Source organism: Phascolarctos cinereus, unplaced genomic scaffold (genome assembly GCF_003287225.1).
Source record: "Phascolarctos cinereus isolate Bilbo 61053 unplaced genomic scaffold, phaCin_HiC Scaffold_2;HRSCAF=192, whole genome shotgun sequence".
Taxonomy (NCBI): Eukaryota; Metazoa; Chordata; class Mammalia; order Diprotodontia; family Phascolarctidae; genus Phascolarctos; species Phascolarctos cinereus.
In genome coordinates, this window is record NW_027555625.1 from 384,260,181 (window position 1) to 384,285,276 (window position 25,096).

At 39.7% G+C, this 25,096-nt stretch overlaps 1 protein-coding gene across 1 annotated transcript in view; it reads right to left on the reverse strand.

Moving 5' to 3' along the window:
* The window catches only part of LOC110192900 (proton-coupled amino acid transporter 1-like), a 57,682-nt gene that overhangs the window by 20,821 nt on the left and 11,765 nt on the right, over nt 1–25,096 (reverse strand). The window contains exons 2-7 of the mRNA XM_078149196.1: nt 20,672–20,762; nt 16,599–16,687; nt 11,933–12,028; nt 6,382–6,466; nt 5,489–5,707; nt 3,805–3,903 (exon numbers count right to left, since the gene is read on the reverse strand). Coding sequence (XP_078005322.1) covers nt 3,805–3,903; nt 5,489–5,707; nt 6,382–6,466; nt 11,933–12,028; nt 16,599–16,687; nt 20,672–20,762 — 679 coding nt within the window. The remainder of the gene's footprint in view (nt 1–3,804; nt 3,904–5,488; nt 5,708–6,381; nt 6,467–11,932; nt 12,029–16,598; nt 16,688–20,671; nt 20,763–25,096) is intronic.

A 25,096-nucleotide genomic window follows, 5' to 3' on the forward strand; every position in this document is an offset into this window, starting at 1 on the left:
ACCCCTAGAAGTGTACCATTTGGGGTACAGTTATAATTTTTGTCTCCAAACCTGGCCAAAGATTCATCTTCTGGTGACATGACTGTGGCTGTAACTGAAGGGGGGACTCTTTCTTCTTTTTGTTCTTTTTTTTTTAAATATAAATTTATTTCTTTTTAGTTTTCAATATTTACTTCCACAAGATTTTGAGTTCCAAATTTTCACCCCATCTCACCCCTCCCCCCACCCCAAGATGGCATGTATTCTGAATATCCCTTCCCCTAGTCTGTCCTCTCTTCTATCTCTTCTCCCCTTCTCTTCTCCCCTTCCCCTTCTATTTTCCTGTAGGGAAGGATAGACTTCTGTACTCCATTTCCTGTATTTCTTATTTTCCAGTAGCATGTGAAAACATTTTTTTAAACATATGTTTTTAAAACTTTAGGTTTCAAATTTTCTCCCTTCCTCCTTCCCCACCCACCCTCATTGAAAAGGCAAGCGACTCAATATAGGTTATACATGTGCAGTTATGCAAAACACTTCCATAGTAGACATATTGTGAAAAACTAACTCTATTTCCCTTAATCCTATCCTGCCCGCCCCATTTATTCTGTTCTTTCTTTTGACCCTGTCCCTCCTCAGAAGTATTTGCTTCTGATTACTCCCTTTCCCAAACTGCCCTCCTCTCTATCATCCCCCTGCTCTCTTGTCCCCTTCTCCCCCTATTTTCCTGTAGACAGATTTCCATACCCAATTGAATGTATAAGTTATTCCCTCCTTAAGCCAAATCCTATGAGAATAAGATTCACTCATTCCCTCTCACCTTCCCCCATTTTCCCTCCACTGTAAGAGCCTTTTCTTTTCTGTTTTTTTTTTTTGTGGGGGAGATAATTTACCCCATTCTACCTTTCCCTTTCTTCTTCTCCTAGTATAATCCTCTCTCATCCCTTAATTTTATTCTCCAGATATGACCCTGAAGGGGGACTCTTTCACTAAAATAGTTTCACCACAGCTGACCTAGTTCTCCCTTCTTTCTCTAGGAAGGAGGTCAGTTTTTCAAGAACTCAAATGTCAGGGCAGCTAGGTGACGCAGTGGATAGAGCACTGGCCCTGAAGTCAGGAGGACCTGAGTTCAAATCCGGCCTCAGACCAAACACTTGTGACCCTGGGCAAGTCACTTAACCCCAATTGCCTAAAAAAAAAAAAAGGAAAAAAAAAGAACTCAAGTGCCTAATGATCACCTTACATGCACCCTCTGCCTGGGTATCTCTCTAGGGAACCTGGAAGCTCTTCTGATGAGGAAATGCAAAGGACAACATAGGCATTGTCCTCCCTCCTGAACATCTTTACCTAGTAAAGATGGCACTTATCCAGAGATGACAAAGAAATCTAGAGAGTATTTTTAACTGGGCCTTAGTCACAGTTCAGGGGTGCTACCAAAACCACTATCACCTTGAGTGGGTCTGACATCATCCCAGTGCACCAGTCCTCTAACATGAGAAGCCATCTCTGTATTTCACTCTCACACCACAGTCATGTGTTAGTTCCTATGTCTCCTCATATTCATCATTTGTTACTTCACAATAACATGCTGTTACATCTGTATACCACAGTTTGTTCCGCCGTTCTCTGATCAATAAGTACCCACTTTGCTTTATGTGTATGTAATCATCTATATTATATGATGTATAATTGTATACAATTATATGTAACAATTATAACAACCCAACAACTGTATTTCACTACCCACCAGGCTCATAGACGACCTTAGTACTTGCAAGGGATTTTATAGAGGCTCAGCTATGGAAAATGCACTTGGATACTCGTAGACACCTCCCTGAAAGGTAACAGCCCTTTATGTCAGAGATCTCCAAGAAGTAACTAGTTTGGGGAGTTTTTGTCACCATCTTATTTCATAGCCCCAGTCAGGAAACCAGGAAACATACGTACATGATCTGCTGGGTTGAAAATCATGTAATATGTTTAAGGGATGGTAAACAGTCCCGTCTGGAAGCTAAAAAAGAGCAAGCAATGTCCTTATCCAGCTAATTAGTAGAGCTGATATTAGAAACCAATTCTTTTGACTCCTTGTCCAATGCTTTCTCTACCACACTATGGGGGTGGGTAATATCTGACAAATATGTTACTTTTATTTTATTTTTAAAAATAAGATTTATAGGAGCAGCTAGGTGGCACAGTAGATAGAGCACTGGCCCTGGATTCAGGAGGACCTGAGTTCAAATCCAGCCTCAGACATATAACACTTACTAGCTGTGTGACCCTGGGCAAGTCACTTAACCCCATTGCCTAGCCAAAAAAACCAAAACAACCAAAACTAAGATTTATAAATGCCTTGGTTTCGTTTTTGTTTGTTTTTATTGCAGTTTTTAATATCAGTCATTTGGGTATACTGCCTTCCCGAGTCTTACTGAAATCAAATTCTTCCCCGTAACAAAGAAAAACAATTAAGCAATTAAAAACAATATGAAAGGGGCAGCTAGGTGGCGAAGTGGATTGAGCTCTGATCTTGGAGTCAGGAGGACTTGAGTTCAAATGCAGCCTCAGACATATAACACTTACTAGCTGGGTGACCCTGGGCAAGTCACTTAACCCTGATTGCCTCACCAAAAAGCAAAAAAAAAAAAAACCCAAAAAACAATACATAGAGTGTGTCCATATCTGATGTTGCTATATAACAACCTTATGCTTCTCTAGTAAATCTTAAGCCTCTGTTGCTGGAAGGAGGGAGGCAGGTTTCATTATCTATTCTTTATGATCAAAACTAGTTATTATAATCACTTTAATTTACATATTAATAGTTCACATATAGGGCTTTAAGGTTTGCAAAGTGCTTTCCATAATATTATCTCATTTGATCTTCACAATAACCTTGTGTGGCAACAATGACAATAACTAACATCTATAGAATGCTTACTCTGTGCCAGGCATGGTGCTGAGCACTTTATAATTATTATCTCATTTGATCCTCACGGCAATTCTGGGAAGTAGATGCTATGATTATCCCCATTTCACAGATGAGGAGACTGAGGCAAACAGAGGATAAGTGACTTGTCCTGGGGTGACGCAGCTACTAAGTGTCTGAGGCCAGATTTGAACTCAGGTCTTCCTGATTCCAGGAAGGTGCTGTTATGATCCCCATTTCATAGATAAGGAAATTGAGCCTCAAAGACGTTAAATAGCTTGCTCTGGTTCCCACAGCAACTTAGCATCTAAGGTAGGACTTGTACCCAGGTCTTTCTGACTGAAGGTATAACACTCTTTACTACCACGTTGCCTCTCAATGTTTTGTTATGGCTCTGCTTACTTCACTGTGCATTAGTTCATTCACATGCTAGTTCCCAAGTCTCTGGAATTCCTTGTTTTCATCACTGTCACTTCTCAATAATATTCTATTACATATATTACATGTGTATATACATATACATACATATATATTATATATGCCTCAGTTTGCTTAGCCATTCCCTAATTAATGGGCACCCATTTTGCTTTCACTTCTTTGCTACCAAATTTATAAAAATATATACATATATGTATATAAAGATATTATATAATATACAATTATACCAACTACATAATTACATCTTTATATTGTATATAAATTTATATCACATGCAGATATATTTATAATATACAGGTATAATTATATATATATATATATATATATATATATATGATATATATTTTACATATATATTTAGCATTTCCTATAATAGACCTAGCTAGGCCTCTGAAACATTGAATTCCTCAAGAGGAGGATATAAATATGCAGTAAATATTCAGTTCCAGTTCCAGTTCAAACCTTACCACGCTAATGCCTTCAAGTGAAAACACGGCTGTACCAAAGAACAGGGCGTATGTCTGCCAATTTGCTGACCAGGGCAGGTTCTTAGGATTCGGTATGTCCTGCAAAAAAAGAACAGTAATGACAAGTTACCCTATTATATCAGAATATAAGCTCAAGGTTTTTTTTTTTTATGACAAGGAAGATATCCCAAAATATAAGTCAAACTTTGACTTAATATCATGTAAGTGTTCAATTGGGCAAGTCATTCATCAATCAATAAGCATATATTAAGTGCCTACTGTGTGCTAGGAACTATGGATACAAAGTCAAAAGTGAGACTGACTCTACCTTTGAGGAGCTTACAATCTAATTGGAATGTCATGTACATATACAGATAGATAGATAGACAGATAGATGAGTGGATATATGGATGGACAGACAGACAGAGACAGACAGACAGACAGATATAGCTATAATAGATACACGATAATTGGGCATTGGGGACCAGCAGCTGGGAGGATTCATGTAAAAGGTGGCTCTTGAGTTGAACCTTGAAGGGGGGGGTAAGGATTCTAAGAGGTAGAAATGAGGAGAACGTACATTCTAGGCATGGAGGACAGCTAGTGCAAAGGCTTGGAGGTGGGAGATGGAGCACTGTCTATGAGAAACAGTAAAAGGGCAAGTTTGGCTGAACTTCAGTGTGTATGATGGGCAATCGTGTAATAAGTCTGGCAAGGATGGATGAAGTCATGTTTAGGACTTTAATGGCCAAGCAGGTGTTTATGTGTGATCTTAAGAGTATAGCGAGCTACTAGAATTTATTGAGTAGAGAGGATTGACAAGGTCAGACATGCACTTTAGGAAAACCACTTTGGAAGTTGTTTGGAGGATAGATTAAAATGGAGAAAGACTTGAGGCAGATAGATGAGGTAAAAGGCTACCAAATGTATTGCAATATTGCTTAACCTCTCTGGGCCTCAGTTTCCACAATTGAAGAGTGAGGGGACTTTTCTATCTTTTCTGTCTCTAGCTCTGTGATCTTAGGACCAAAACATGGAATTTTAGAGCTGAGCATGACTTAGGGAATACCTAATCCAATCTCCTTCCTCTACAATGGAAAGAATTTCTGTGATAGGGGTTCTTGATACGGATAGAGACCATGAGCTTGTTCACAAGATAGTTTGATAATAGCATTTCAATGTAATTGCTTTCCTTTTAATATAAATTGTTTTATTTTAAGCGTTTGGAAAGATTATTCTGGCAAGGGATCTATGGGCTTCATCAGACTACCAAAGAGCTTTAGGACATACAAAAAAGATGAAAGCCCCATTTTATGAAGGCGGCACCAAAATCTGTGTGTTTTCTACATATAAATACATATACATGTATGTAATGTATACATACGCGCATGTATATATTATATATCGCCTCTATTCTAAAGTGACTTGTAGCTGTAAGGTTCTATAATTCTCTGATTTCCCCACACTGCTCATGAGAATGTTGCTACATATCCTAATTCTTTCCAAAAAATCCTTATTAATATTTTCTGTTTTTTTCTACATTTCTACACTTTCTTCCCCTCTTATTCCTCTCCCTTCCCATTCCAAGAGCCATACCATATAAGGGAGAATGCTGATTCGTGACTTTTAACCCACGTGACTTGTTCTTTCCCCAAAGAACCCATTTGTGGCCTTATGAGAGTACCTGTATAATATAACTGAAGATCAAGGCCATACTCCCCAGGATGGCAGTATTGCCTGCAGTGGAGAAGATGGCTAGCATCAGGAGGTCATGGAAAAGCACCAGAAGGATCACAAAAGGTAGGAAGGTGAGCATGTAGAGGTGCAAATGAAGGTAAGGCAGCGTCTCCACTGTCGTCTTATTTTGCTGGCATTTGTTGCTGATGGAAACGGTTTCTGTCACCTAAAGCAGGGGAGAAGGAGGAGTAGGAGAAAAACGCGCCTTATGGGAGAATGTGTGTAAGTGAGAACAAAAAGGTTTAGAGTAGATGAGAAAAGCAAAAATCCTGGCTTTTAGTCTAGAAAAGATGTTACTAAAGAAAAGCATGGAATTTCCTTGAGGGATCATTATGAGAGGCAGGTGGTGGATCTGTGGAAGGTTCCATGCCATCTCATCTAGAGGTAGGGCAATGTTCTGGTAGCCCAAGGGTGCTATCCTCTGGGCATCTTTGTTATGGCCCTAAGATGGTGATAGGCCACAGGATGGGGTGAAAGGTATACTGTACATGCTCAATTCTGGGTCCTGTCACTCGCTAGAGCTGGGGCAGTGTTTGAGCATTCTTCACCTATGTATAATTGTCCCCTGAAGGCTTTGAGCTTTCACTTTAATACATGCAAGTCAACTTAGCCTCGCCTTAGCCTTAGGCTTTAGAGTCTTCTGGCACTAGAAAGATATGTATTTGTAGAAAGTCAGCTATGTTGCCTTCATCTGTGCTTTACAGCCTGAGCAAGTGACCTCTCTGGTCCTAATCCCAGCTCTGCCTATCTTCACCTTTGCTCCATTTGAAAGAAGACATGCAAAAGAGAAGGTCCCTTTGTATCCCACTACCCTCCCTTTATCCTCCGTCACAGCTTTACCTGTTTAAAGTTGTCGGCCAGAAACAAAAAATACACACTGCAGAAACCCAGCTGAGTAATGATAAGCAAGGACCTCACGAGGTACCTGGGGAGGACAGGAACAGAGAAAGAATGATCTTTTTTTTTTCTCCTTGTTTTGAAGAGGGAATTTAAGAGACTTTATCAGTTTAGAGCCTTCTTATCTGCACAATTCTTTTTTCCATGTGTTTATGATTTCCAACTAAGTTTCCTCTGTTCATCCTCACACCTTCACATCCACGTCCATTAGAAGCAACTTGGTATAGCCAAGTTAGCAATGGGCTGAGAGACAAAAGTAACTTGGACTCAAGTTCAAGATCTGCCACTAATTTGCAAATGAATTTCTCTCCCTTTGCCTCAGTTTTCTTACCTGTAAAACTGGTCTAGAATAATGTCTGCCCCTCTCAAGGTTGTGGTGAAGAGCACAGTAAGGTAGAAAGTTCTGTACCTGCGGGAGTTCTTAACTTGGGGTTCATGATCATGTCTTTAAATATGTTGATAATTGTATTTCAATGTAACTAGTTTCTTTTGTAATCCCATGTATTTTATTTTCTGCATTTGAAAACATCGTTCTGAAAAGTAGTCCATAGGCTTTGTCAGGTTGCCAAAGGAGTTTATGGCATTTAAAAAAAAGTTAAGAAGCCACGTTTGAGGGGCAGCTAGGTGGCACAGTGGATAGAGCACTGGCCCTGGAGTCAGGAGGACCTGAGTTCAAATTCAGCCTCAGACGCGTGGGCAAGTAAATTAATCCTTATTGCCTCGCCTCGCCCCCTCCCCCCCATAGCAAAACAAACAAACAAAAAACCCTGTTTGGCAGAAATGTGGGTTATTATTATTACTCCTATCTCTGCTATTAACACATAGTGTGACTCTAGGCAAGTCACTTAGTCCCTATTGCCTCACCCCCCCCCCAATAGCTAAAAACAAAAAACAAAACCAAAACCCTATTATTCGGCAGAAGTGTGGATTATTATTATTAATTCTATCTCTGTTATTAGCACATAGTTAACTTGGGGCAAGTCGTTCTCTGTGCCTCAGTTTCCTTCTTGAAAATTGAGTTTTGTGTAGATGGTCCATTAAAACTCGTCCTGCTTCTCAGGTCCTCTTCTAGCTGCTGTCAGTGAGCAAGATGAAGCAAGGATGGAAGACCTGACTGGGCCTTCCACTATTGGTGTCTCTTGTGGTCAGGAGACACCTGACTTAACCAGAAGGGCTATATCATCTGTCTCACAGTGATGCCCAAACGGAGCTCCCAGCTCCTCCTACCTCACAGCAAGCTGGCTCCATCAGATCAAAGCCTCCTTTGGACACTCCTGACTCAGTTCAGGTCTGAACTGAGCTCTCTGACATACATTTCAACTGGACTCTCTGTGATTCTTTCTAGGTTGCTTCTCTCCACTCTTCTCTGCCTCATAGCCAAAGAGAGCATTTCTAGGGGTGAGAATGGGGAGGAAAAGCATTCATTAAGTGCCTACCATGCCTCAGGAGATGTGCTAAGGGTTTGACAAGTATTATCTCATTTGATAATAGGGGCCCTTTCTTCTTGAGGACTGGACCACATGAATGAGGTCCTAGAGTCACTCCCAAACCCAAGGCTCAAGGGAGACATCATGTTCACAAGTTCCATGGAAGTTATCATAAGTCCTACAACGGAGGAAGGGGGCTGTGAGTAACATCCGAGGTCAAAAGCTGTGTTCTGATTAGGAAAGAGTAAGTCCAGGGAGCAGCCCGGTTATCTTGCCATATAAACTGAAAGGTCAAACTTAAATGCCGGAAGTGGGTGTGGGGGACCTTAGAGGTTCTTCCAGTATTAGAAAAGGGGGAGAAAAAAGTTATCCTTAAAATTATATGTTTTTGTTTTAATGTCTATCCTTCTGCAGATTATAATTTAATATACTTGGTATAATATATACTCATATAATACTTATGAACCATATATAATAAATATATATTTATATTAATATAATTAATAGACTATAGAAATAATAGTAAAACTCACATTTATTAATTTGGGGGGGTCTGAATTTGTGATTTTCACTGTGTGAGAACTGCTTGGATAATTTCTCTATCAATCAATTAATCTCTAACTTACGAGTTAAAGCATCACAGATTTAGAACTGGAAGGGACCTTGGAGGTCCCTCATTTTACGTATGAGGGAGCTGAAGCCCAGAGAAGAAGTGGATTTGCCCAAGGTCATATAGGTAGTAAACGGCATAGGCAGGATCCAATCCCATGTCCTCTGATCCCAAATCTAGCACTTGTCACCCTCATCATCCTGTTTACTACTCAAGTTATCCTGACAATGCTTTCATTGAACCTGTAGAAAATGAACTTATCTGCTAGGACTTTCAGTTCCTAAAAAAAAAATCACTTGTGCAATGGTCCACAGAACACTAAATGTCAAATAATAATAGCAGGATAACAATTTGTCCTAGGATAATTTCTATCTGAATTTCATCAAAAGAAATCATCATCATCATCATCATCAATAATGATAATAATAAAAACTTTGGACTTTCAGGTTTACAAAAAGATGTTCCTCATAGTAACCCTTGAAGATAGTTAATGAACACATTAAATAAGTAATATTGCCATTTTATAGATAAGGAAACTGATCCAGCCTTAGGGAATTGCTTGGGTACTAAGAGGTTTGTGTAATTTATCCATGGTCGTAGATATATGTCATAGGACTTGAGCCCAAGTCTCCTGGACTCAAATTCCAAAAACTCCTTTATCCAAAGCCTCTTGCTGCCTGCCTCTTAATTCACATTTATATAGTGTTTTGAAGTTTACAAAGGAAATGGAATTTGAAAGAAACATTTCATTAACGCTACCATTACTGTGTTTTTCCATGGTGCCTACCCTGGTACAGAAGCCAACTTTGGCACATGCTCTCACAGTGTGCTCAGTGTCAGGGACTGTCATGGGGCTGCTGATGAGATGAAGCAACTGGAAGGAGGGAATAGAGATGGAGAAGACCTGCTCTGCCCACGTGGAACGCTTATCCAAGCCAGCCCAGTACACAGCACCGCCCCCCAGGGGATCTACAGGGGCCATGGGACCATCACAGCTTTGAGTCCTTCCCTTTAAACTGGCCGATGCTATAGTGTGCTGACTTCTGTCCACTTCTGAGATACTAAGCCAGGAAAACTCTAAAGGAAAAGAAATACTCCTAATCTGGGGGGAGTCCATTTGGCAGCGGAGAAACAACAATGTAGTTAGTGTTAAGAGACCTGGGTTCAAGTTCTGGACAGTGGCAAAAGCTTTGAGTTTGGAGTCCGAAGAGCTGGGTTTGCATTGTAGCAGAATCAGGGCAAGTGCTCGAGTCAGAGATGGGTGCCTGAACTCAAAGCCAAGTTGTAATACATACTAGCCTTGTGACTTTGGGCAGGCTGGTACCGCTGTCTGAACCTTAGTTTCCTCATCTATAAAATGGCAAGAATACTTATTTAATATTTGTATTAACTATCTTCCAGGGCTACTGTGAGGAGCATCCTTTTATAAACCTGAAAGTCCAAAGTTTTTATTGTTATTATTGATGATTTCTTTTAATGGATTCAGATAGAAATTATCCTAGGACAAGTTGTTATCCTGCTATTATTTTTTTTCATTTAATGTTTTGTGGGCTATTGCACAAGTGCATAGAAATAACTTTTTTTTTTAAGAACTAAAAGTCCTAGCAGGTAAGCTCATCTTCTGCAGGTTCGCTGAAAGCATTGTCAGGATAACTTGAATAGCAGACAGGATCAAGACCGACGTACCCCAGCCTATTCCCAGATGGTTTTGATTTCTTTCAGTAACTCTATATTTTGAAGGTTTTTTTGGAATTAGGAGTATTCATTGAAGACAATAGCTTTACATTTTATTGATCAATGGTATGTCTGGACAATTATGGGCAATGGTTTCGCTGACCATAATGCTCCATATTCACTACAGTTTATTGGTTAAATTCTCCAGCATATTTTGGGGTAGACATTTATAATATGAGGATTTGTTCTCTGTTAGCAAGCTTCTGTTGTATAATTCAGGTCACTTAATTATGTCTTCTAGGACTTTGAGTAGATGCTAAACTTTTGCAGCCTGCAGTGATCTGTGGCACAGTTTCTTCTGTGCATAATATGCTAAGGTATAATATGTCTCCAATGATTAGTCCAGCTTCCTTAAAGATAATTTTTTCTATAGTTGCTAGTGGCCAAGACCTCTTCCGGAATCACTACCCTAAACCTCTCTGCAAGCAAATATATATCACTCAGCCATTTGTTACATGTTGTTAGTTGATTTAATGTGGATGCCTCCCATGAAGAGTGGGAAATTCTTCCCCTGGATCTTAACCATTTCATAGGTTCCCTATAGGAGTAAATGACTTTCAGTTAAATCCAACAAACCTAATAGTGTGCGGGATTGGCACGCGTGTGTGTGGCTCAGTGGATAGAATGCCAGGCTTGGAGTCAGGAAGACTCATCTTCCTCTTTCAAATGTGGCCTCAGACACTTACCAGCTGTGTGACCTTGGGCAAGTCACTTAATCCTGTTTGCCTCAGTTTCCTCCTCTGTCAAATGAGCTGGGGAAGGAAATGGCAAACAACTCCAGTATCTGGAGAGAAAACCCCAAATGGGGTCACGAAGAGTTGAACATGACCGAAATGACCGAACAACAATGACAAAAATAGTGTTTCACTGTTTTTTTTTAGTTTTACTATTATTCTGTGAAGTTACATCTATTCATTCCCTAAGTGTTTCTTTAAATTTTTCACGTTTATCTTGAGTTCTGAGAACGTCTATCAGTTACTTTATCTCCTTTTTCACAAAGAAGTGTTCATCTTTCTACGGTTGCCTTGGAGTGATGGCCTTGTTTTTTATTAATATTGTACAAGGTTTTATCTGGATGCTTTCTAAATTTGTTGTTCATTTATTATTACTGCAAGATCACAAAATTTAGAAAAGGAAAAGACTTAAAGAATCATTTAGTCTAATCCTTTCATTTTTAGGGATGAGGAAATTGAGGCCCACAAGAGGCAAGTCTAAGGTCACACAGATTACTTTGAGTAACAGAGCCAAGAGGCAAACCCAGATTTCTGAAACCAAATGCAGTGCTTTTTCCAGTATTACATGCTGCCCTGACTTATTAATATTAATAATAACTGATATTATTACTAATAATTGTTATTGTCAAAGCCTCAAAGAAGGATTTTGGTATAATGAACAACTGGTATTAATACTATCATCAATATTATTGTTAATAATAGTTATTATTTGTTTTTTGAAAATCCTTCTTTGAGGTTTTCATTTGCTCAGTTCATACATGGGAAAACAAGTAACCCCTTGGTGGTATGATAACAAAAGGACAACAGTCCCTCCCAGAAAACTAAAGGGCTTCCCAGGACAAAGAGTCCAGATTAGTATCTCATTTTCTAGGTAGTAGACACCAATGATGTTCATGCTTTTCTCCTACCTAAGACCATGAAGCTAAACAGTCTGTCAGTGGGGCCTTAATGTATGTTCCCCACTTACAGGTGAGGAGGCAGGGTATTACCTTGCCCACAAGGAATGGGTACGAAGCCAGAGGAAGGGACTGGCTTCCAGCCCATACATCACAGTATCTCCATAGTCCACAAAGGGCTTTTGCATCCTGGAGGGAGACATAAATAGACATTAGCTGTCAGCTAGTTTAGCCAGAGCCTGTATGGCAGAGGTGAAAGAGCGTAGATCCATAGAAGCCTAGAACCCTGGACTCTTAGGACCATGGACTCTTGGAGCTGGGGAGGTCCTCAAGAGTTCATACAGCCCAACTCTGACTCCAGCAGGAATCCTTTCTACAGTATTCCTGGTAATTATTATCGTTGTTTCAGCCCTCCTAGTCTGATGTCATCTGCAGCTCAGTAAGTATGACATTTATGCCTTTGTCCAAGTCACCGCTAAAACTGTTAACAGGACAGGGCTGAGGGTAGAACAGGGCCCTCTCTGAATGAACAAAGACAAGAAGGGAGAGGTACAATATGTAGATAATGTGTTCTTGCTGTTGGACAGACAGAAGAAGGCATCTATGGGAAGAACAGAAGGACCAGAATTGAAGAGACAAAGGTCAGCGTTGGCCTGTTCTTTCTCCTTTAGCGATGGCAGCAAGTGTCTTATTTTTCTAGAGTAATTATTTTCCCATTCTTCTGGGCCAAATAGTTGACTTACTGGATAAAGGGACTAGATGAAATTAATAAAAAGAGAAATGCAAGTCCTCCTGCAGAGTTCTTGACCAAATGTAGGATAAAGTAGATCACGTTAATGACAAGAAATTGAAAGGCTTTTTCAGGAACAAAATCACCATACGTAAGATAAAAAGGGAAGTTGTTGATTGTGGAAAAAATTTACATGAAATTAGAGGTCTGATAGCTAAGGTATGTATTTAGAGGTCTGATAGCTAAGATATATGGGGAATTAATACATATGTATAGTACCAAGAGCCATCCTTCAATGCATGAGTGACCAAAGGTTGTGAATAAATAGTTCTCAAAGGAAATGTAAACTATGAAGGATGATATGAAAGATTGCTGCAGATTACTAATGAGAGAAATACAAATCAAAACAACTCTGGAGTTTTACCCCACATCCAGCAAATGAGCAAAGATGACAAAAAGTGGGCCTAATCAGTGCTGGAGGGGCAGTGGAAAGCAGGACACACTAACTTACTGTTGGTGAAGATGGGAATCAGTACAGCCATTCCAGAAAGACATTTGGAATTTGGTTTAAAATGACTAAAATGCCCATACCCTTTGACTCAGACCCTTTACTAAGCATATACCCTAGGGAGGTTGAAGGCAGAAAGGTCCTACATATGCATCAAACTATTCATACTAGCACTTTTTTGTGTGGTTATAAAGAATCAAAACCAAAACAGTTCCCTTTAGATTGAGGAGTGTAAAACATGAAGGTAATAGAATATTAACACACTAAAAGCAGAATTTATTGAAACACGGGCAACCTTTGAGGGAACAGCTTCATGGAGGTGGTGGGGCTAGACGCCAGAATGCAAAGGTCTGAGAAGTGAGTGGGTGGTAGAAGTAGAGCCAGAAAGTGTAGATAACTCTTCCTAGAATTTGATAGTAGAAGGGAGTAGATACACATGATGATAGCTTGAGGGGTTGGCAGGTTCAAATAAAGTACTAAGAGGTGCTTATTAGGTATTTGTTTTCTGAGTAAAGGAAGAAATGAAGTCTTCTCTGGTGAAAGAGTTTTATGAGCAGTACTCAAGACTCAGAGAGAGGAGATGGTCTGAATAAGCACTGAAGTGATCATGATAGAAACTCAACCATGGAAGAATAAATGTGCATCACTTTGTTTTATCTCACAAGTTTACTTATCATGTGCTATTGTTTATCATAATTATCTGTGTTTATGTCCTATCCTCCTACTATAAATTCCAGAAGAGCAGGGATATTTACATCTAAATTGTGTACCTCCTCTATCACGGTGATTTACATGCAATCAACCAATTCATAGTCACTCTTCTGGGTGCCAGAGGGAGAAAAACAAAAAAAAAAGAAAGAGGACCTGCCCTACAGGAGCTTACGTTCTATCAGGGGGGTATAACACGCACATAAACAAGTGAATACAAAATCAATAAAGTCAAAATGATTTGGAGGGGAGGACGCTAGAAGCTGGGGGGGAGAGTCAGGAAAGACTTCCTACAGAAGATGTCATGTCAGCAGAGTTATGAAGGAAGCAAGGAATTTCGAGAGGGGGAAATGAGGTAGGACTATACAAATGTTTCTTAAATTAATGAATGAAGGTGTTAGGGCACGAAAGATTCCAGAGATTGTACCAGTTTTTAAGTGAGGGCTTTTCTAGCTTGAGAGCTACCAGCTTGGATAGAGCAAAAATTAGAATTCTAGATCCTATGTGTGAATACCAAGGTCATAAGAAGCAGTGTATTGCAAGGAGAAAGAAATGAACAGAAAGTCAGAAAATTTGGACTGGATTCCCAGTTCTGCCTCTCACAAGCCAGGTCAACTGTGGGAAAATCCCTCCAACCTTTCCCAAGCCTCTATTTCTTCATCTCTAAAATGGGGATAATAATACTTGCATTGCCTATTTTACAAGGTTGTTGTGAGAAGAGCACTTTGCAAACTGTAAGATGCTGTAAAGCTGTCAGCTTATGCTAATATTATGATTATTTTGCTCTTTCCTTCCTACTCTATCCCTTTAAAAAATAGGCCAAGTAGTTCACAGGAAGGAAGCCAGTTGTCCAACAGAAGGAACACCAAGTCAATGTGACTGCCCTGAAAAGTAGCTAAAGTGGCAGCAGCATTATTCATGATAGTAAAAATAGTTCTAGTAAGCATCAAGGAATGGTTCTGTTGTCTAATGATAATGTAGCAACATAACAAATTGGGTAATGAAGGAGATACAAGAGGATAAAATTATTCTGTTCTGGGCAGGAGTATGCCCACATCCTTGGTTAACACCAGTTTTGAAAGCCATAAGAGAATAATGAGTAAAATACAAGTGAGATCAGGAACTGATAGATAAATTAGAGATGGATAGATAGATTAGATAGATAGATAAATAGATAGAATTGTTTAATTTACTTTTCATGAAAGTATTCCCGAGAATGTTGCATCAATTGGTAAGCAATTTTTTTTTTGTTGGGCTCTTATCACCTTTACCTATACTAATGCCACTAAAAGATCCTATTTTTTGACTAGTGAACCTCAGGGAGGTCAAGTGAATCACTCTGGTCATATGTTAGTAAGTACAAGTAGTAAAATTCAGAACCTTTCTTATTTCAAGTCCGCAGTGTACTCACTGCACCAGGCTGCTTCTCTAGAAGGGAGTATGTGACTCGATGGATAGTGTCCTGACCTTGGAATCAGGAATATCTAAATTCAAATCTCATCTCAGACACTTATTAATTGTGTGACTCTGGGAAAATCCCCACCCTCTCTTTGCCTCGGTTTCCTTAAGTGTGAAAATGGAGATAATAATCCAGGGTTGTGAAGCTCAAATAAGATAATATATCTGGGAGGCAGCTAGATGGTGCCCTGGAGTCAGGAGAACCTGAATTCAAATCCAGCCTCAGACACTTGACACTAACGAGCTGTGTGACCCTGGGCAAGTGATATAACTTGGATTGCCTCACCAGAAAAGAAAAAAAAAAAAGTATATATATAGATATATATGAAATATATCTATCTATATAATATATATATATATAAAATATATCTATCTATATAATATAGATAATATACAAAATATATCTATCTATCTATATAATATATATCTATATATATCTGAAAAAGGCTTAACACAGTGAATGGCACATAATCCTTCTTTCTTTCCTTTCTTCTTCCTTCTCTAAAGGAAACTCATTTTTGCCACTGAAACAGGTGGCGCAATGGAGAGAGCGCTGGGCCTGGAGTCAGGACGGTGGTTAGTCATTTCAGTTGTGTTTGATTCTTTGTGACCCCATTGTGGGTTTTCTTGGCAAAGATACTGGCGTGGTTTACCATTTCCTTCTCCAGCTCATTTTACAGATGAGGAAACTGAGGCAAACAAGGTTAAGTGACTTGACAAGAGTCACATAGCTACTAAGTGTCTGAGGCCAGATTTGACCCCAGGTAGATGAGCCTTCCTGATTCCAGACCAGGCACCATACCCGCTGTGCCACCTAACTGCCCAGAGTCAGGAAGACCTGAGTTCAAATGTGCCTGAAGACTAAATAAACAACGATAACAAAATTTCCAGCCTCCCCCCCCTCCAATGAAATAAATGCATTTATATGTTTCCCACATTCACCATCAACTAAACAAAAAAACTGACTCCATATTGTCGGTCTATCTGATCTGAAGTAAACATATATTAGGCAGAGCAGGTGACTTTCTGTGCTGTGTGGTGTGCTTCAAAGGTCCTCCTTTGGCACAATTTTGTGAAAAAGGTAGTGGATAAATTATTTCATCCATTTTATAGATGGGCATTTACTACATTTCCAATTATTTGCTACTACGAAAAGTGCTGCTCTACCTATTTTGATTTGTATGAAACCCTTCTTTTTATCACTGACTCTCTTAGGTTACATATCTCAGTATCTCTGTGTCAAAGGTTATGGACAGTTTAGCCCCCCCACCTTTTTTTAACCAGCTCTACCATGCTTTGCACCTGTGATTCTATATGCTTTCTTTCATGTAAGAACAGGGATAACCAAGGCTTACCTGTGGCAGAAGTGGTGAGCACACCTCACTAGGATGTCCATACAGTGTATAATCATGACACCTACCACCAGCAGACTGATAGGACCCGCCTGGGGGAAAGGAATGGGTAGAGGAAGGAGAGATTTCATTTGCAAATTATCAAAATCCAGCTTTGGCTGCCAAGGAACAGACTCTTAGAATATAGCCCTGGGGAAGTGACATGGCAATGGAGGGGCAGGAAAAATAGAAAATGCTCTGAATTAATTATCTCATTTATCTTTCCCCTCAGACCCTCCTTCTTCCTAACTTCTCTGTTGCTGCAGACGGTATCACCGTCCTCCCTCACCCAGGCTCACGATGTAGGTGTCATCATTAACTCCTCACTCCCTTTCGCTCTCCATCCCTATATCCAATCAGTGGTCAAGTTTTGTCGTTTCTACCTTTGTAACATTTCTTAGATATGCCTCCTCTCTTCTGAAACCACCACCACCCTGGTGCCAGGCCCTCATCACCTTACGCCTGGATTTTTGTAATAGCCTGCTGATTGGTCTCTCTACCTCAATTTTTTCTCTACTTCAGTCCATCCTTCACTCACCAATCAAATTAATCTTCCTAAAACACAAGTCTGACCATATCACTCCCTCTTCAATAAACTCCAGTGGCTCCCAGTTACCTCCAGGATTTAATATAGCATCCTCTATTTGGCATTTAAAGCCAAAACGTGGCTCCCTCCTACCTCCCCAGTTTCCTTATACCTTATTCCCTCCACTGCTTTGTGATCTAATGGCACTAGCCTCCTTCCTTTTGTTCCTCAAACCCAACATGCCTTCTCCCAGCTCCGTCTTTTCTCTGGCTGTCTTCCATGCCTGGAATTCTCTCCCTCCTCATCTTCACTGGCTTCTCTGGCTTCCTCAAAGTCTCAGCTAAGTTTCACCTTCTGGAAATAAGTACTCCTTAATCTTAGTGTCTTCTCTCTGAGACTACCTCCAATTTAACATGTGTGTGTATGTGTATGTGTTTGTGTATGTATATGTGTATGTATGTACACATATTGTGTGTATACGTATATATGTATGTATATATATTATAAACACATACATAGGATAAATTGGAGGATATATGTGTGTGTATATATACATACATACATACATATACATATACATATACATATATATACATACATATATACATATATATATAGTTTATTTGTACATAGTTGTTTGAATTTTTTTTCCCTGCCCCATTAGTCTGTGAGATCTTTGAGAGTAGGAACTGTTTTTTGCCTTTCTTTGTATCTCTAGCATTTGGCACAGGGCCAGGAACACAGTAGTTGCTTAATAAATACTAGCTGACTGAGTTTTCCTAAATTCTTATTCATATCTCATGCCCTAAAAGATGAAGACAAATCTAGTAACCAAGGAAGTCTGTTTCAAACAAGAGAAAAGGAGATTGACCTGTCCTAAGGATTGCCATCCTTGTCAGAGTCAGTGGTATAGGCTGCCTATGAGGCTGTGCAGACTCCTTTGGCCATTGGGATTCTGCATGTTTGAAACAGATCAATGTATGGGAGTGCAAAACTACTAGAGGCAGCTCAATGCGGTGAAAAGAACATTTGGATTGAGGTGAAAAATCCTGGCTTCCGTCCTTCCGGCCCCAGTACTAATTGGATACATAAGTTTGTTGAGTCACCTGAGTGTTTCCCAAACCAAAACCATACCACACACACGCACACCGTTTGATTTCATTGGCATATCGAACCTCCTAAGTAAGTAAACTTCCTCTGCTAACGCAGGTCAGCACCTGTACTCATACTTAAGAGTCTTATGTGGTTACCTAGAGCACTGAGAAATTAAGTGACTTAAATTAAGAAATTAAGTAAGTGTCTAGGGGGTCACAAAGCAGTAAATCATACTTCAGAAAATCTGTGATTTTATCAGTTTAAATGCTTCCAACAACTATAACCTTTCCACGGCTCAGTAGATAGTTCCTTAAGAATTTCTGTGCTCAAAAATAGTCATCGCCCAGTGAACAGATGTGTTTATTATAGGGGCAGTGTGGCGTAGTGAATACCAGCCACAGAGTCAGGAAGACCTGAATTAAAATCCTGCATCTGATTCATACTGGCTGCATGACTCTGGGCAAGTCATTTAAACTCTCAGAGTGCCAAGCAATTCTTCAGGGATATAACTGGTACTTGCAAAGGAGGCACCAATCTACATTGGTAGGAGTTTTTTCACTGGAAATTCCCTATACTGATGGGACTAATTAAAAAAAAACCTTCAATAAATAGTGAGAGAAATTAAAATTTATTTCTTTGTCATGGAGATAAAAGACATAATTAAAACATATATTTAGAGATCAATACATCTTATGTGTCCCCCCTAAAACCCTGCTCTGGTGCCTTATCATGGCTTTGAGCTAACATTAGGTTCTCAAAGGCCAGTTTACTGGAATGCAAGCTCTAGAGGATTGCCCCAAAGCTTTGAATATGGACCGAGGGATGGACTATGTTGTCCAGAGAGTAGTCTATATGTCTGTGGTCCAAAAACAAGACTAGTTGAATGTAAAGCAGCTCATTTTTCTAAGGCTGGCCACCAAATTTTTGATCATTACTATTATTATTATTTTGGCTATAGTAACAAATAAAGACCAATTTGTGAACAGATGGAGGAACTTCCTTCTCTATATGTAGAATGTAAACTTTTTGAAGTCAGAGACCCCATACTTTTGAGTCCTACCTAGTTCTTAGTATCATACTTAGCATATAATATTGGGTTTTCTAGGCAAAGATACTGGAATGGTTTGCCATTTCCTTCTCCAGCTCAGTTTACAGATGAGGAACTGAGACAAATGGGGTTAAGTGACTTGCCCATGGTCACACAGGTAGTAAGTGTTTGAGGCTGAATTTGAACCTAGGTCTTCCTGACTTGAGGCCCAGGCTCATTGTGGTAGCTGCCCTTTAGCACATAATAGACACTTAAAAATTAATAGACACAACAAAAAATTGTTGAATTGACTTGAATAGGCATACATCAATGAAATCATGCATCCTTGAAGTATTTGGGTATACTTCAGACCCATTTTAAATTTTAAAAAATGAATCAATTTTCTCCAAAATGGGGGGAATGGCCCTTTGTCCCCATGTATTTCATGGAATTATGGTGAAAGTACTTTTGAATTCTACAGTGCTGTAGAAAGATGTGCTCTTAATGCTATGTGCAAAGGAGCTGGGAGGGGGGAACCTGAGAGTTCTCAAAACTATTTCTCACTTGCAGGCAGAGTGACAGAATGGGAAAAAACCCTGGCGTTCGAGTTCTGGCTTTGATCCTACCTCACTCTGTAATACTCGGCGAGTCCCTTCCACTCTCTAAGCCTCAGCTCCCTTTGTGAAATGGTAATAATAGTACTGATACCACCACCCTCACAAAGCTTTTCTGAAGACAAAAGTGCTTTGTAAAAGTGATATTTGTTTGAAAATGTGAATCTGTGATTTCATCACAGTGTGTCCCTTTAGGAAGGAAGATCATAACCCTTTCATCTCTTAGTATCTTGAAGAGTTGCTATAGCAGGGAGCAGCTAGGTGGCACAGTGGATAAAGCTCCGACCTTGGAGTCAGGAGGACCTGAGTTCAAATTTGACATCAGACACTTGACACTCACTATCTGTATGACCCTGGGCAAATCACGTAACCCCAATTGCCTCACCAAAAAAAAAAAAGTTGCTGTGGCAGCCAACCAGAATGATGAACTTCTCCAACTTAACTAAGCTGATCTTCCTCCAACTGACAAAGGCTCATTACCCTGCCTGAATTCAAAGTGCTTCTTCCAGGCTGTAGAATATGCTAGGGTTTATGCTCCACTTGAGCTCTGAGAGCTCAGGATTACTTCCACCCTATAATGTGGAATTGGAAGATGACATTGCTGGGGAGCTATAAGTATTTCTCTTGATTACTGATTCTAATAAACAAAGTTGATCTAGTGAAACATACACCAAACAGCCTTTCAATTTCTAAGTAACTTAAGAGTCTTTGAAAACCCTCTCATCTCCTGCCAAATTGGTGATGCTAGGTCCAGTTTTCACAGACCCCCACTTACAATGATGCCTGCATTCTTCATGGCCAGAGGCAGCCCCAGAAGACCTGTGCCAATGTTTGCTTTGAAGAGATGGGTCAAGGCCTGAAGTCCTCTGAGGATTGAGGGAGAGAAACACAAAGGAGCATTAGTGCGGAGATTTGTTTTGATCACTTACATAAAGCATTTGTAAAACATAAAAAGAGGTACCTGTTCGTCAGCTCTGACACCAAGGGGACAAAGTAAAAGAACTCTTTTGGTGGCACTGGTGGGGTCTTTCAGCTCCAACACCCTCCCTTGGAAAATCTGGGGTCTGTGGTAATGACTGAGTTAAAAGTCTTAGAGATTTTTTTCTCATAGCTGCAGCACAGGCAGCCCCAAACTGGACTGGGGTGGGGAGACAGGGAGGGCAGTACAGAAATAAGAAAAGAACGGAAAAGAACCAAGAATGAGTTTCTCCCTTCAGCCTCCACTGGTCAAAATTCTATATATGAACTAATAAACATTTTTCCTCTTGAAATTTCAAAGGGGAAGCATAGACTACAGAATTATGAAGGACCTTAAAGGTTGTTTAGTTTTAACACCTTCATTTTACAGATAAGAAAACTGAGGCTCAGAGAGAAGTGACTTGCTTAAAGGCCACATACTAAGTGGCAGAGCTTGGATTCAAATCCAGGTGCTCTCATATAGCTTATATCAAATTGCTCACCATCTTAGGGAAGAGGGAAGGAAGGGAAAAAAATTTAGAACTCAAAATTTTATGAAAAACAAATGTCAAAAGTTGTCTCTACATGTAATTGGGAAAAATATTATTAAAAATAAATATAAAAAGGCTAAGGCAACAGCAAAAACAAATCTAGGTGCTCTAACTCCAAGTCTAAGTGCTCCATTATACCACACTAATGAAATAAATGAAATAATTTGTTAAGTGAATTTTCACGTTCTAAATGCTGGGATTACAAATACAAATATAAGAATGTCTCGGCCCTCAAGAGACTTAATAGAAGAGGGAGACACACACACTGGTCAGTCAACAAGCATTTTTAAACACCCATTATGTGCTAGGCACCCTGCTAAGCAGCGGGGATGCAAAGAAAGCCAAAAGACAGTCCCTGCTCTCAAGGAGCTCACATGTAAGGGAGTATTTTATTTCCAGGGAAGTGTGGTTTCGTTTATGAAATCACAGGGAGAGTAAAGAGGCCAGAGGGTAATCAGTTGACACACCATTTCCCAGAAGCAATGGTAGTATTGATTTAATTACTTAGAATAGATGGACGTTGGGAGCAGGGGAGTGAGGAGTGTGTGCACATGGTGGCACATCAGGAAGATGTCTGGAAAGCATTGTGGTCAAAGGTCTGGAATTGGAAAAATATAATAAGCTCACACAAGTTAGGGCCACATCACCCTATGGCTGGGGTTCCAAAGCTCTGTAGGTTAAACATCAGGAAGCCCAGCGGTGCAGAAGCAGCATTGGCAGGGCACGTGACAAGGGGAGGCCTGGAGTGGACGTCTAGATGGGCTATGGAGCATGCCCTGGGGGCTAGGGTTGGGTAGGTACAGCCATGATCCCGTGCCAATGTTTACTTTGACTAGGTAGTTCCAAAATTGAATGGATGAAATCACCCAAGGCATGATTTCAGGAGGTCCACTGATTCAGGCAAAAGTGAAGCAGAGCAGATGTCAGATAGATGGCCAGGCTAGACAGTCAAATGGGATGCAAAGCATGATCTGGTATCTAGGGCTGACTTGATATGGTGGACGTATCAATTTAGCATCATTAGGGATGTGAGAAAATGAAGCTCTTAGCGTGATAGAAAACATGATCCATCTTGCCTGGGACTTTCCTCACTCTTGTTTTGCTCCGATATCCTTCAGCAACTGGCTGGTCCCCACACCATGAAGTAATGTTCTTTTTCTGTGCAACCTGTTGCTATTAGACCACTTTTGCTTCAGCAAACAACCTGTTTCTCCCTTAGTTTCATATGGGCATAAGAGGTTGTATTTTTCCAAGGCATTAATTGATTTTAATTCAAAGAGTGGTAACTTATAATGAGCAGGATACCTTACTCTAAGATTTCTCTCTGTTCTTCATTTAGATTGATCAATACAAGCTTATATCTTATTTTAATCACTTATTTTTGTAGGTCACCATGGCCAAAGAATGCATCAGCTACTTACCAGCCTCCTAGTGCCTCTCTATACTTAACTGGACTGATCCTCAGGCAGAAGATCCTGTTGATTTCTTAGAGGTTAGCTTAGTTAAATCTCACAGAATTTGTGTAGTGTCTTTGTGAGCCCAGCATATTTCCACAATGAAGTGTAGGAGTGGGATTTTACGGAGATCATAGTGTATGAAACTGGAAAGGATGTTAAAAATCATCTAGTATGACCCTTTCATTTTACAGCCAAGGAAACTGAGGCCCAGAGAAATTAAGTGACTTGCCTAAGGTATATAGAAGAGTCAGGTTTTGAATCAATGCCCTCTGACTACAAATGTGCTAAAAATTGTGACAATGCCCTATACCAGGGGTTGACAAACTAGCTTCTGAGGCCAAATCCCACGGGCCTCCTATTTTTGCAGGGCCCACAAGCTAAGAATGGGTTTTTTTTGTTTGTTTTTTAGATAAAATTTTATTGCGTTTAAAAATATAACAAAAACATTTTTTAGCTTTTAGGGTTGTATAAAAATATACAGAAGGTCTAATTTAGTTCTTGGGCTATAGTTAACTGACCTGTAAACTGTACCATGTAGCCTTCTATCTCAAAATTTACCTACGGAATGGCCTACCCAAGGCTCTAACCCAGATTTCCTGACTTCTAATCTAGTGTTTTTGCCATTCACTGTGCAAGGCAGTAAAGCTTTGCCCTGTTTCCATTTCTTGGAGTATATGTGACAGAGTGACCTTTTTTGTTAGAAAGTCACACCATAGGAGGCCACCTCCTCTCCCTGGCCCAAGCCCAAATGACTCTTATTTCCAGAAGTCCCTTTTTTTCAGGCTTGGTCATTGTTTCATTGTATATATCTCTCTATCAGATCCCATGGATGATTCATAAACCAGCCAGTGGCCATGACTCTGCCCCATTAATTTGTTCCACCCACATGGTTGCCCAATAAGCAAGATTATTTCACCTTAACAATATATCACCATTCAGCCAACTCCTTCCAAAATTCTCAGGAGGGATTGCTTCTTTACAAATACATTAAATTGGGAAGGATGACTGATGGAAGGGATGATAGTCAGACAGCAACTATTTAGTAAGGCACTTACTATGTTCCAGGCATTGTGCTAAAGTCCTGGGAATACAGAGAAAGGCAAACCACTCCAGTATCTTTGTCGAGAAAACAATGCCAAATGCAGTTATGCACAGTCAGACACAACTAAAACAAATGAACAATAATAACAACAACTGATGGACGAGTAGAGGATCCTTTGTCTCCAGGAGTGAGAAGAGTGGTGACTTCTTTACTCAACTATTCTGAAATGTTGATCCAAAGTATGTTTTTCATATATCATGATCTTTTCCTTGTTTCGAATATCCCTAAATGTTATCTGAAATCATCTTGGTGTAGAGCAATGGTGTTAAATTCAAATAGAAACAAGGCCACTAAACCAACTCTGAAGGCTGTATAGTGACTTAATTTTAAAATGTAGCATTATCTATGTTTTACTGTATTTTAAAAAATTTTGTTAAATATTTTCCCAGTTGCATTTTAATTTGGTTTCAACCACACTCAGGACTTTAGTGGGCTGCATATGGCCCGTGTCTGACACTTTGAGTGTAGAGAGCCACCTTAGAGAGCATAGGACCATGCCATCTTGGAGATTTCTTTCTCCAAGCTATAATTGCCTTGGATATAGATAAATGCTCAATTAAATTATTTCTGATAGATGAACCAAAATTGCAGAACAGAGTATTAGCATTAATGCTGTAATAGAGGCAGCTAGGTGGTGCAGTGGATAGAGTATTGAGCCTAGAATCAAGAAGACCTGAGTTCAAATGCAGCCTCAGACACTTACTAGCTTTGTGTGACTGTGAGCAAGTCACTTAACCTCTGTTTGCCTCACTTTCCTCAATTGTAAAATGAGAATAACAATACCACTTACCTTGAAGGGTTGCTGTGAGGATCAAATGAGATAATATCTATAAAGCACTTAGCATAGTGCCTGGCATTTATTAGGTGTGATACAAATCCTTATTCTCTTCCCATTTCCTTAATATTTTTCTTCGACAATACTCAATTTTGCAAATCATGGCCCAAGTCCTAACCAATACAGATCTCCTTATTTACAGATGGTGCAAACCACCAACCCAGTAGCAAAAAACTTTTAAGATGTAAAAATAAAGTTTTTATTTAAAAACTTAAATAAAAGAGGGAGTAACAAGAAAGAATATTCTCATTCTATGACCTCCTTTGCGAATGGGTTCACCTCAAAGAGGCTTCAGGGA